This window comes from Pelophylax lessonae (assembly GCF_965119305.1).
Source record: "Pelophylax lessonae genome assembly, chromosome: 1".
NCBI classification, from domain to species: domain Eukaryota; kingdom Metazoa; phylum Chordata; class Amphibia; order Anura; family Ranidae; genus Pelophylax; species Pelophylax lessonae.
Window position 1 is genome coordinate 311,301,611 of NC_138768.1, and position 12,950 is coordinate 311,314,560.

Sequence of the window (12,950 nt, forward strand, 5' to 3'; positions counted from 1 at the left end):
ACCTGCTCTAACCCTGCTGATTTGCATGTGGAAACAAGATCATCTTCTCTGCAAAGTAAAGGGAGCTAACATTTCAAACTATGTGATGGGTATGCTGCAATGTTGTCTAACACTTTTAATTCTGAAGACACTATAGCATAAAGCAGTACGTAAAGTTATGTTAAACTGCTTTATATAAAAGATATATAAAGAGGGTAAAGTGTTGTACAGAGCAGGAGACAATATATAATGTTAAATATACAAGCTCCAATGTGTGAAGGCAAATCAGACACCTGAACCCAACTATATGGATAAAAAAAAAATAAGTGCACCTCCAACCTTTGTGTTAGAAATGAAAATTAGAAAATTAATAATTATGTTTCTCCTCTCAGAGGCCTAACTAGAACCTTCAGGGCCCCGGTGCAAGAAACTATGAAGGGCCCCCCGGACTCCTGGCCCTTTCCTTCAAGCCTGGGGCTCTTCCCACTGATCCTGGGGCCCTTTACTCTCGTTGCTGGACCCTTTCACAAGTTCTGCAGTGGACCCCCTTCCTGCCATCTTGGGGCCTCCCCACAGTGGTGGAATGGCAGGGCCCGGTCGCAAGTGTGACCTTTGCGATCCTGGAAGTTCACCCACTGGTGTCAGTAGTTTTTATTTTTTGGTATTTTAATTGTATTATTTTTTATCATTTTATTTTATTTTTTTACAATATCACTGACTATGACTCTGTCCATTCAGAAAATGAAGGAGCTGGTAAATTACATATTTACGGACCCCTTCCTGGTTCTCTGTTGTGACACATCCCCTGCAGCAGCCAGCAGGAGAGGGAAGAGAGCACAGTGGGGGGGGGGGGCAGCACAATAGGGGGGGGGAGGAGCCAGGGTAGCACACAGGGGCCCAGAGGCAGCAGAACACAAGTAAACTGGATATGAGGAGTGACGGGGGAAGAATACAGAGGAACCAATCTCCTCCATTTTCCTCCTGCAGCTGTGCAGTGTAGTTGAGCATCATGGGAAATGTAGTTCCAAAACATCTGGGTGCCAAGGTTCACCATCACTGCCTGAAAACAAAGTACTGACAGGGTTTCCATTTTCCCCCGGTTTTCCTTCCGGGTTCGCAGTCTCCGGCTGTGTGAGTGAGTGTGCCGCGATGACGTCACAGGACTCTGTTTACGGCACAGGACTCTGAGGGTCGGCCCGGGTGGCCGTTCCTTCAGAGCGCATGTGCCAGTGACATCACTGGCTGCATGTACAGTAAATACCTCCTAAACAGTGCATGTTTAGGAGATATTTACATTACCTTATTATAAGGTTACCTATAGGTAAAGGTCATGCATGGGAGTTAACTCCCACTTTAATGCAAGCAGCCCTAAAATAATAATTTCAATATAGAACACTGCAGTACTAAATCTCCAATCACACACACGCACCATGAAGGGATGAGGGAATCCAACAGTGTTTTCCAGTGTGATATGGTAGAAAGAATCTCCAAAATCCCTTTAAATATGCATGCTCCCTGCTCATCTATGTCAGCAAACTGGGAGCAGGCTCAGGGACCATGCACATTTAAAGAGATGCTGGTCGTGAATTCATTTGTACAGCCTTGTTTGCATGGAGCCCTGTATCTGCAGATGACTTTAAGGAAATATAAGAGGAAAACAGAACTGATCAGGCACTTGGTAAACCCAAAACAGTCCCGAAAGAACTGCAAGAAATAGTGAAAAGGGGAGAGAAAAGTTCCAATTGTTCTTCAAAGCTATACAGTGCCTTGCGAAAGTATTCAGCCCCCTTGAACTTTGCGACCTTTTGCCACATTTCAGGCTTCAAACATAAAGATATAAAACTGTAATTTTTTGTGAAGAATCAACAGCAAGTGGGACACAATCATGAAGTGTAACAAAATTTATTGGATATTTCAAACTTTGTTAACAAATAAAAAATTGGGCGTGCAAAATTATTCAGCCCCTTTACTTTCCGTGAGGCAAACTCTCTCCAGAAGTTCAGTGAGGATCTCTGAATGATCCAATGTTGACCTAAATGACTAATGATGATAAATAGAATCCACCTGTGTGTAATCAAGTCTCCGTATAAATGCACCTGCACTGTGATAGTCTCAGAGGTCCGTTTAAAGCGCAGAGAGCATCATGAAGAACAAGGAACACACCAGGCAGGTCCGAGATACTGTTGTGGAGAAGTTTAAAGCCGGATTTGGATACAAAAAGATTTCCCAAGCTTTAAACATCCCAAGGAGCACTGTGCAAGCGATAATATTGAAATGGAAGGAGTATCAGACCACTGCAAATCTACGAAGACCTGGCCGTCCCTCTAAACTTTCAGCTCATACAAGGAGAAGACTGATCAGAGATGCAGCCAAGAGGCCCATGATCACTCTGGATGAACTGAGATCTACAGCTGAGGTGGGAGACTCTGTCCATAGGACAACAATCAGTCGTATACTGCACAAATCCGGCCTTTATGGAAGAGTGGCAAGAAGAAAGACATTTCTTAAAGATATCCATAAAAAGTGTCGTTTAAAGTTTGCCACAAGCCACCTGGGAGACACACCACACGTGGAAGAAGGTGCTCTGGTCAGATGAAATCAAAATCAAACTTTTTGGCAACAATGCAAAACTTTATGTTTGGCGTAAAAGCAACACAGCTCATCACCCTGAACACACCATCCCCACTGTCAAACATGGTGGTGGCAGCATCATGGTTTGGGCCTGCTTTTCTTCAGCAGGGACAGGGAAGATGGTTAAAATTGATGGGAAGATGGATGGAGCCAAATACAGGACCATTCTGGAAGAAAACCTGATGGGAGTCTGCAAAAGACCTGAGACTGGGACGGAGATTTGTCTTCCAACAAGACAATGATCCAAAACATAAAGCAAAATCTACAATGGAATGGTTCACAAATAAACATATCCAGGTGTTAGAATGGCCAAGTCAAAGTGCAGACTTAAATCCAATCCAGAATTTGTGGAAAGAACTGAAAACTGCTGTTCACAAACGCTCTCCATCCAACCTCACTGAGCTCGAGCTGTTTTGCAAGGAGGAATGGGCAAAAAGTTCAGTCTCTCGATGTGCAAAACTGATAGAGACATTCCCCAAGCGACTTACAGCTGTAATCGCAGCAAAAGGTGGCGCTACAAAGTATTAACTTAAGGGGGCTGAATAATTTTGCACGCCCAATTTTTCAGTTTTTTATTTGTTAAAAAAGTTTGAAATATCCAATAAATTTCGTTCCACTTCATGATTGTGTCCCACTTGTTGTTGATTCTTCACAAAAAATTACAGTTTTATATCTTTATGTTTGAAGCCTGAAATGTGGCAAAAGGTCGCAAAGTTCAAGGGGGCCGAATACTTTCGCAAGGCACTGTAGTTTCTATCACTGCGTGACATATCACAGCACCTAGTTCTGTTCATTTTATATTGTCAAATTCTAGATCTTTATGTAGTTTGCACTTTTTCTATATCTTACTGAACAATAGCAAATGTGAAATTCTTATCTAGAAGAGTAAATGTGATGCATTGATTTGTGTGTGTCTCAGGGAAGGAACATACTCATGGTCCAGCACACCATTAGCCAGGGGCCCCTGGAACTGCTGAAGCTGAAGGATGCTCTCAAAATTATCCACTCGCTGGTCTGAATTCTCCATGTGGGCCGGCAAATGGCAGTTCAGGAAACACACCATGTGACCAAACAAGGACAATCGAATGCTGACTCCACCTTTGTTACCCTAAAAAGGAAACAAAGAAGAATCTGGCTATAAATATAACAACACTGACTCCAAAGTATTCACAAACTACGATTATTTATAAATCAAAGGGTTTGATTTACTAAAGGCAAGTGAGCTTAGCAAATGCGGGGAAGCTGCACTGACTTCCATCATCCAATCATGCGCAAGCAAAAATTGTATTTTTTTTTGCAAAGTAGAACTTCTCCTGCAAGGAAAACAGCCTATTTGACTTTAGTAAACCAACAGCACAGTGTAACTCAATATTTTAAGAACGATATATGGCTTCTATAACTGCTATGTAATTCATTCTGAATTGTGATGCTAGCAAAGTTACTTTTCCCATTGAAAATGCAACCATCTATAATATTCTGGGTCATTTCCTCTCTCGCAGTGAAAGCTCAAATTACATGCGGTCTGCTACATAAAATGCAGCATCTCCATCATTAGTTGGTAATAGATTTCAAGGTTTCACACCTTCCTAAATGAACTAAAGCAAGACACATAATACAACATAGGGTTGCACCGATACCGTTTTTTTATCGGCGAGTACAAGTACAGATACTTTCAGTCAAGTACTCGCCAATATCAAGTACCGATACTTTGCAGTGGGATTTGCGTGAATCAAATAAAATTGGTGCAAATCGCACTGCAAAGAATAGCATGCAATATGAACAGGAACGCAGTGCGGCTACTGTCCAAATCGAATGCGATTTTCCCAACTTGCTCGTGTGCGTCTGTGTGTGTATAAAAAAAAAAGGGAAAAGCGCTATCTAGTGGGCAGCTTAAAAAATTTTAGAACTCACAGTACATCTGGCCACATGCAATATAATCTACATAGGTATCCTGGTTTGCCAATGGTAGCAAATCAGGGCCGCTGGAGGTGCTCACAGGGCTGGAGAAGAAGTTCCAGGACCCCATAGGCATAGGGTAGGGATCAACCGATTATCGGCAAGGCCGATATATCGAGGGCCGATATGCACTTTCCCCCATATATCGGAATGGGCCCCGGAACTGGCCGATATTGCCGATATTTTCGTGACGTCATTCTGCCTTCTTAGGCTGCCTCCCTCGCCTTGGACAGCCTCGTCTGGAGTCTGTATTAGTCTCCCGGGAGTGTATCACAGCCATACACCCACCCACAGCAGCCCAGTGCCAGCCAGCCACCCACACCCACAGGCCCTGTACCAGCCAGCCACAAGCACTCTGTACCAGCGAGCAAGCCATCCACCTACAGGCCCTGTACCAGCCAGCCACCCACAGGCCCTGTACCAGCCAGCCACAGGCACTGTACCAGCCAGCCAGCTCACACAGGCCCTGTACCAGCCAGCCACCCACAGCCCCTGTGCCAGCCAACGACCCACCACAGGGTGCCAGCCAGCCACCCACCACAGGGTGCCAGTCAGCCAGGCACCCACCACCACAGGGTGCCAGACAGCCAGCCACCCACCACAGGGTGCCAGCAAGCCAGCCACCCACCACAGGGTGCCAGACAGCCAGCCACCCACCACAGGTTGCCAGAAAGCCAGCCATCCACCACAGGGTGCCAGACAGCCAGCCATCCACCTTAGGGTGCCAGCAAGCCAGCCACCCACCACAGGTTGCCAGACAGACAGCCACCCACCCACCACAGGGTGCCAGCCAGCCACCCACCCACCACAGGGTGCCAGCCACCCACCACAGGTACCAGCAAGCCAGCCATTAAACATTAAACAAAAATTAACATGTTCAGTACCAGATTTGTGTCAAAAATTGTCTTTATTTTTCAAAACTTTAAATGTACAAAATATCGGCCCATATCAGCCAATACCAATATGCGATGGGCTAAATATCGGTATCGGCAGCGAAAAACTGATATCGGTCGATCCCTAGTATAGGGTGGAAGTGGTGCCAGCTTGGGGGCGGACTGCCTCTCCATTTCCTCCAGCCCTGTGAGCACCTCCAGTGGCCTGTGCTTGCAGGCTCTATGTGCTGTGAGTTCTAACGTTTTTTAAACTGCCCACACACAGGAGCGGTGGGGGAAATCACATGCAATTTTGGACAGGGATTGCATTCCTGTTAAAATTGCATGCGATTCTTTGCAGTGCAATTTGCACCCATTCTTTTTGTATCAATACAAATTGCACCACAAAGTATCGGTTTCAGTATCAGGAGCATTTAGGCGAGTACTAATACTAACACAAATGCTTGGTATCAGCATCGGTGCATCCCTAATACAACATGTTTGTACAGTCTCCTTAAAGCCTGGTACACACTATCAGTTTTTTTTCGTTCACCCCAGCAGCCTGAACAAAAAAAATGAAGAGCTTGGGAGGAAACCCTTTACTAACAATCCGATGTTAGTACAGCAATTTCCCCCACTAAGCTATTGTGTCCTGACAGGGGGACAGCCCTCCCACCAAAAAACACCGGTCAGCGCTCTCAGCCATTGGCTGAGAGCACTGATTGGAAGCCGATCAGCAGTCCTTTTTTGGTCATGCCCCTTTCGACAGAAGCTTAATGTTCTGCCAGCTTCTGTCAGACCTTGCAAAATCTTTGCAAATAATTGAATAATGAAGTCAGCAGAATTTCCCTTTATTTACTAAGGAAGGAGAAAATGACCTAGAAAAGTGAATAATCTATTTGATTTAAGTAAATCAACCTCAAAATCTCATGAAACTTGCACAAAGATTACCCAATCTGATTGTTAAGTGTGTAGTGAGTTTAAAGTGGTATTAAACCCAAAAGCAAACATTTATTATATTGCAGTTTACCATTTCTTAGATGTGATGGCTGCATTCATTTTTTTTAAGCTTTCTTTCTTCTATTTTCATCTGGTGATCCAGCCAGTAAGTCCACTGTTTTTTTTTTTCAAAAGAACAAGCTCTCCAGCAGAATGTATAATTTACAGAGATGAGAAAAACCATTTACCACTAGCAGGGGTGCTTACAATAATCAGATTTTATTTATGTTTGTTTATACTTGCTGTAATTTTTTATAAAGTGTTAGCGGGATTTCAGCTTCAATTTGTTAATGTATTAAAATCTGCTAATACGTTCCCCTCCCCGCAGACTGACAATGCTGTTGTACATAGTTGCCCCTATGCTCTTTCATTCAGAGTGGGGCTAATCTAAAGCCCCGTACACACGATCAGATTATCGAACGATCTGTCGTCCGTTTTTTGTGGCATGCTAGTCTGATGTGGAAAGTGAAGAGGCTATTTTCATACGAATTTTCCCGTACGACAGAATTCTACTTCAGAAGTAATGTCATGTGTTGGATTGTTATGTATGTGTTCTTTCATCTCTGAGCATGCCTAGTCTTGCTCTTAAGATTTTGTCCCGTCGAAATCTGTACGAATGAGACGAAAATCGGACGTTGTATTACGGATGACAAAAATTTTATGGCCTGCACACCAGGATTTTGTCAGCCGAAAAGCCGGAGTTGGCTGTCGAAAGCACAATACTAACAATCCGAAAATCGGCAGATCGATCGTCGGACGAATTTTCCCTACAGATTTTCTTATCGTGTGTACGGGCCTTAAGACAGGAGGTGTGTTACTGACCAGATCATAAGGTGGAAACAGAGTGGGGGAAATCCTAAAAAAAAAAGAAAACAAATGCAGTCACCCCATCTAATGATTGGTAAGCTGCAATATATTACATTTTTGGTTTTGGGTTTAGTACCGCTTTAAAATAAACCCAATAAATCTCAAACTTGGGAAATTGCAAACTAAGCATATGATGAAATACTGTAAATGCATAAGCAAAAGATTGTCTTTAGATCAATGGACACAAGCAACAAGTTTTTTTTTTTTGCATCACTAGAGTTTTCCTCTAAAAGTCCAACCTGGTATTAGTCATTGAGGATGCCAATCAAATGAAAAGACCAATGAGAAGGCTGGGATGTAGAAGAAAGTTGGGCCAACCTCGATTTATGTTTTCCTTTACATTGCCCAGGTTGGTGACAGGTTTTCCTAACCTGCTAAAGAAGATCCTGTTTGCCTTAGGAAACTGAAACCTTTCCTAGAGCTTGAAGTTAATGTGTAACTTGGATAACAGCTTAGGGAATGCCTGGGATTTATACAGCAGACAACAATAGCACTGAGCACACAGTATGTGCATACAAAACCTCTCTCCAATCCCTTTGGACAATTGTGTAATGACATTTCTATCTGTGAACGATAAGAAGGTATGAACACAGAATAGAGTGTGTTTAATCCTTAAAGCAAAGCTAATGCATGCAAATACCAAGTGATGTCATTTTAGTACATTCTTATACAAAAGTCTTAATGTCTATTACTATAGTCATTGTGCTTACCCAATAACCTCCAAGGCCAGTTCTAGTGCAATCAGTCTGAACATCACGCAGAAAGGGCAAGTGAAAATACTTGGCAAACACCAACAATAGGCAACCTTGCATCCTAACCGAGCTGACCTAGGAAACATAAAAGACTATTGAGAGAATGACAAGACTAATGACAAATTGGCAAATCTGTTAAAGGGTAACTCCACTTTCATGGGGAAAAAAATAGCAAATAAAGAAAAAATATAGCATATACAATTGGGACACAAGTCATATTGTAATTGAATGTTATTAAAAAATACCTTTCCTTTTCAATCTGCAGCTGCTATCATTTTCTGAAAATGCAATGCAATATGGCTACCTGGAGGTTTTCTGTACTCAAAATGTGTACAGAACGCCCCCCAGAAACCTAATTTCCTGCTTGTGTGATTGGCTCACCGATTTTCCCAGACGTCTGCCTAAGATACAAGTCAGATTTCAGGCATTCTCTGCAACAAAAATGTCATTTTAGCGAGATACTCCCAATCAGGGCCGCTGATAGGGGGGGACCACCAGTCCTCCTGTAGGGGGCCCGGGCACACAGGCGGACACCAACAGCACAGAGAATTGGTGCGGTCGGGAGGAGATGATAATTAGAGAAGAAAGCCCTGTGCAGCTCTCTGCATTAGCTGAAAGCCATTTTTCCCCTACCTGCCAGCTTTCAGCTTCTGCAGGGAGAGACACAGACACAAGGCATCATTACTGTAATTGCTTCTCCGATACTGATACCCCTCCCTGTTCTGCCTGCTTTCTTTTTTTTCCTCAACAAAAGTGGAGTTACGCTTTAAGTTGAATTTCTAATGAAAAGTAAGTAAAATACATTTCTTAAAGCTGTAGACAAGGAAGATTTAGTAAGTAAAATACATTTCTTAAAGCTGTAGACCAGGAAGATTTAGTAAGTAAAATACATTTCTTAAAGCTGTAGACCAGGAAGATTTAGTAAGTAAAATACATTTCTTAAAGCTGTAGACCAGGAAGATTTAGTAAGTAAAATACATTTCTTAAAGCTGTAGACCAGGAAGATTTAGTAAGTAAAATACATTTCCTAAAGCTGTGGACCAGGAAGATTTAGTAAGTAAAATACATTTCTTAAAGCTGTAGACCAGGAAGATTTAGTAAGTAAAATACATTTCTTAAAGCTGTAGACCAGGAAGATTTAGTAAGTAAAAAACATTTCTTAAAGCTGTAGACAAGGAAGATTTAGTAAGTAAAATACATTTCTTAAAGCTGTAGACCAGGAAGATTTAGTAAGTAAAAAACATTTCTTAAAGCTGTAGACAAGGAAGATTTAGTAAGTAAAATACATTTCTTAAAGCTGTAGACCAGGAAGATTTAGTAAGTAAAATACATTTCTTAAAGCTGTAGACAAGGAAGATTTAAAAAAAAAAATGGAATCTAATCCAGTTTTGTATTAATGTATTCTTACATAGAACTAGTGTACCCAAATCAATATTGAAATTTACCTCTGGGGTCCATTGTAGAGCAGCCCTCTGAGATGATCAGGCTTCTATCACTTTAAACAGCACTGAACACTGTTAATATGTGTAGGGGAAGGGAGATCAGAGGGTGGCCTTTTCAGCATGCTGCTGCTCCTTCATTTTCCAATTGTAGCTGTGCCAGGTTTAACTAAACTGTATTGCTTAAAGCTGAATTTCAGGATGTTTAAAAAAAAAAAAGTCTTCTTGCAGAGTTCCTCCTGCACGTGCATGCTAAGTCCAGGGGTAAATGAGTCAACTATAATAGTTATCCTTATTCCTTGTCTCTGACAGGCTTTAAAATACCATGTGCCTGTTTTCCCTCTATTTTCTTCAGCTCCCCAGCTGAGGTTGGGGTGTAATGCCTTCATGCTGAGGACAGCAAGGGCCTGCCCAAAACCCAGAGTGTCACAGAGAAGAGGAGAGCACCCCAAGGCTACATTCACATGGGTGATATGCCCTGATGCAGATGTTTTTGACACCTGTGAGCAACTAGCTGTGGTCACCGAGTCTATACACTTTAATGACAGGGTGCCGGTGGCTGCAGCTATTCGTGGCCTGTAGTGATCGCTGCTGGACGCCCATGCAAATGTAGCCTAAGCCTGCTGGAGCAAAGGAGTAGGTAGGTATTAAAGCGTATTTCGCCACCCCTAAACTTAACAAGCATTGAACCCTTGCGGTGTGTGTATGTGTGCGGAAAGGGGGTCCATTGGAAGGATACTTTTCAAAATAATTCCATAGTTCCAGCTTTAATTGTAATAGAGATCATTAAAATAAAACAACTCATTCAGTTTAACCACTTCAATACTGGGCATTTTCACCCCCTTCCTGCCCAGGCCAATTTTCAGCTTTCAGCACTGTCACATTTTGAATGACACATGTGTGGTCATGTAATGCTGTACCCAAATTACATTTTTATTATTTTTTTTTCACACAAATAGAGCTTTCTTTTGGTGGTATTTAATCACCGCTGTTTTTTGAAAATTTTGAGAAAAAAAAGTTTTCTTAATTTCTGTTAGAAAATTTTGTAACTAAGTAATTTTTCTCCTTCACTGATGTGCACTGATAAGCTGCACTTATGGGCACTGATGAGGTGGCACTTATGGGCACTGATGAGGTGGCACTGATGAGGATGCACTAATATGTTTCCCTGATATGCAGCACTAATGGGCACTGATGGGCACTGATAGGCAGCACTGGTGGGAGGCACTGATGGGCACTGATAAGCTGCACTTATGGGCACTGATGAGGTGGCACTTATGGGCACTGATGAGGTGGCACTGATGAGGATGCACTAATATGTTGCCCTGATATGCAGCACTAATGGGCACTGATAGGCAGCACTGGTGGGAGGCACTGATGGGCACTGATAACCTGCACTTATGGGCACTGATGAGGTGGCACTTATGGGCACTGATGAGGTGGCACTGATGAGGAGGCACTAATATGTTGCACTGATATGCGGCACTAATGGCCACTGATAGGTGGCATTGATGTGCACTGATAGGCAGCACTGGTGGGCACGGATGGACAGCAGTGATGGGCACTGATGGAAAGCACTGATGGGTGGCACAGATGAGCAGGCACTGATGGGCACTGACTGGCATCACTAATGAACACTGATTGAGGTCACTGTAGGCACTCATTGGGGTCACTGATTGGTGTCACTAATGGGCATTGATTGGTGTCACTGATGGGCATTGGTTGGTGTCACTGATGGGCACTGTTTTTTTTTTTTTTACTGTACTGCACTTTACTGTAATCAGGGCACTGATGATCAGTGCCCTGATTACCTGTCCTGGACTTCCGTTTGACAGCACTTCCTCATTTACATGTGACCAGCTGTGATTGGATATAGCCGATCTCATGGGTAAAGAACCATGTCATTTGCTCTTTACCAAGATCAGACTGCGCTGTGTCCTAGGAACATGGCACTGCCGCAATCGCCCGCGAGCTCCTGCGGGCGCACGAGAGCGGCCATTTTGGGGCGCCGTTATCTGACGTCCTCCCAGAACGAGAGCCGCACTGATCCACCGTCATCTGACGGTGGGCGGGTGGCACGTAGTTAAAAATGGGCTATATATAGATATATAATATATATGATTGGTGTCACTAATGGACATTGATTGGTGTCACTAATGGGCATTGATTGGTGTCACTGATGGGCATTGGTTGGTGTCACTGATGGGCACTGTTTTTTTTTTTTTTTACTGTACTGCACTTTACTGTAATCAGGGCACTGATGATCAGTGCCCTGATTACCTGTCCTGGACTTCCCTTTGAGGAGGAGTCACTGATTGGCTCTCCTCGCCACACACTCTGACAGCACTTCCTCATTTACATGTGACCAGCTGTGATTGGACATAGCCGATCTCATGGGTAAAGAACCATGTCATTTGCTCTTTACCAAGATCAGACTGCGCTGTGTCCTAGGAACATGGCACTGCCGCAATCGCCCGCGAGCTCCTGCGGGCGCACAAGAGCGGCCATTTTGGGGCGCCGTTATCTGACGTCCTCCCAGAACGAGAGCCGCACTGCTCCACCGTCATCTGACGGTGGGCGGGTGGCATGTAGTTAAAAATAGGCTATATATAGATATATAGATATCTATATATAGAGTATCTCACAAAAGTGAGCACACCCCTCACATTTCTGTAAATATTTTATTATATCTTTTCATGTGACAACACTGAAGAAATTACACTTTGCTACAATGTAAAGTAGTGAGTGTACAGCTTGTATAGCAGTGTAAATTTGCATCCCCTCAAAATACTCCTAAGTGAAAATGTCCAAATTGGGCCCAAAGTGTCAATATTTTGTGTGTCCACCGTTATTTTCCAGCACTGCCTTAACCCTCTTGAGCATGGAGTTCACCAGAGCTTCACAGGTTGTCACTGGAGTCCTCTTCCACTCCTCCATGATGACATCACGGAACTGGTGGATGTTAGAGACCTTGCACTCTTCCACCTTCCATATGAAGATGCCCCACAGATGTTCAATAGGGTTTAGGTCTGGAGACATGCTTGGCCAGTCCATTACCTTTACCCTCAGCTTCTTTAGCAAGGCAGTGGTCGTCTTGGAGGTGTGTTTGGGGCAGGGCTGGCCTTAGGTGATCAGGCGCCCTGTGCGAGCTAATCCTGTGGCGCCCCCCCGCGCGCACATTTTCTTGCACTTTATTTGACTTTTCTTTTTTATGATCACTAATAACTTAGCCCCCCTTACATCAGAGCCCCCCCACACAGAGCCCCCCTTACATTCAGAGACCCCCCACACAGAGCCCCCTTTACATCAGAGACCGCCCACACAGAGCCCCCTTTACATCAGAGACCCCCCACACAAAGCCCCCCCCCACACAGCCCCCCGTCACATCAGAGACCCCCACACAGAGCCCCCTTTACATCAGAGACCCCCCACACAGAGCCCCCTTTACATCAGAG

The 12,950-nt window shown here is 43.7% G+C and overlaps 1 protein-coding gene across 1 annotated transcript in view; it reads right to left on the bottom strand.

Moving 5' to 3' along the window:
* The window catches only part of INPP5J (inositol polyphosphate-5-phosphatase J), a 51,702-nt gene that overhangs the window by 16,799 nt on the left and 21,953 nt on the right, over positions 1–12,950 (bottom strand). Inside the window, exons 5-6 of the mRNA XM_082243078.1 lie at positions 8,015–8,131; positions 3,543–3,718 (exon numbers count right to left, since the gene is read on the bottom strand). Coding sequence (XP_082099204.1) covers positions 3,543–3,718; positions 8,015–8,131 — 293 coding nt within the window. The remainder of the gene's footprint in view (positions 1–3,542; positions 3,719–8,014; positions 8,132–12,950) is intronic.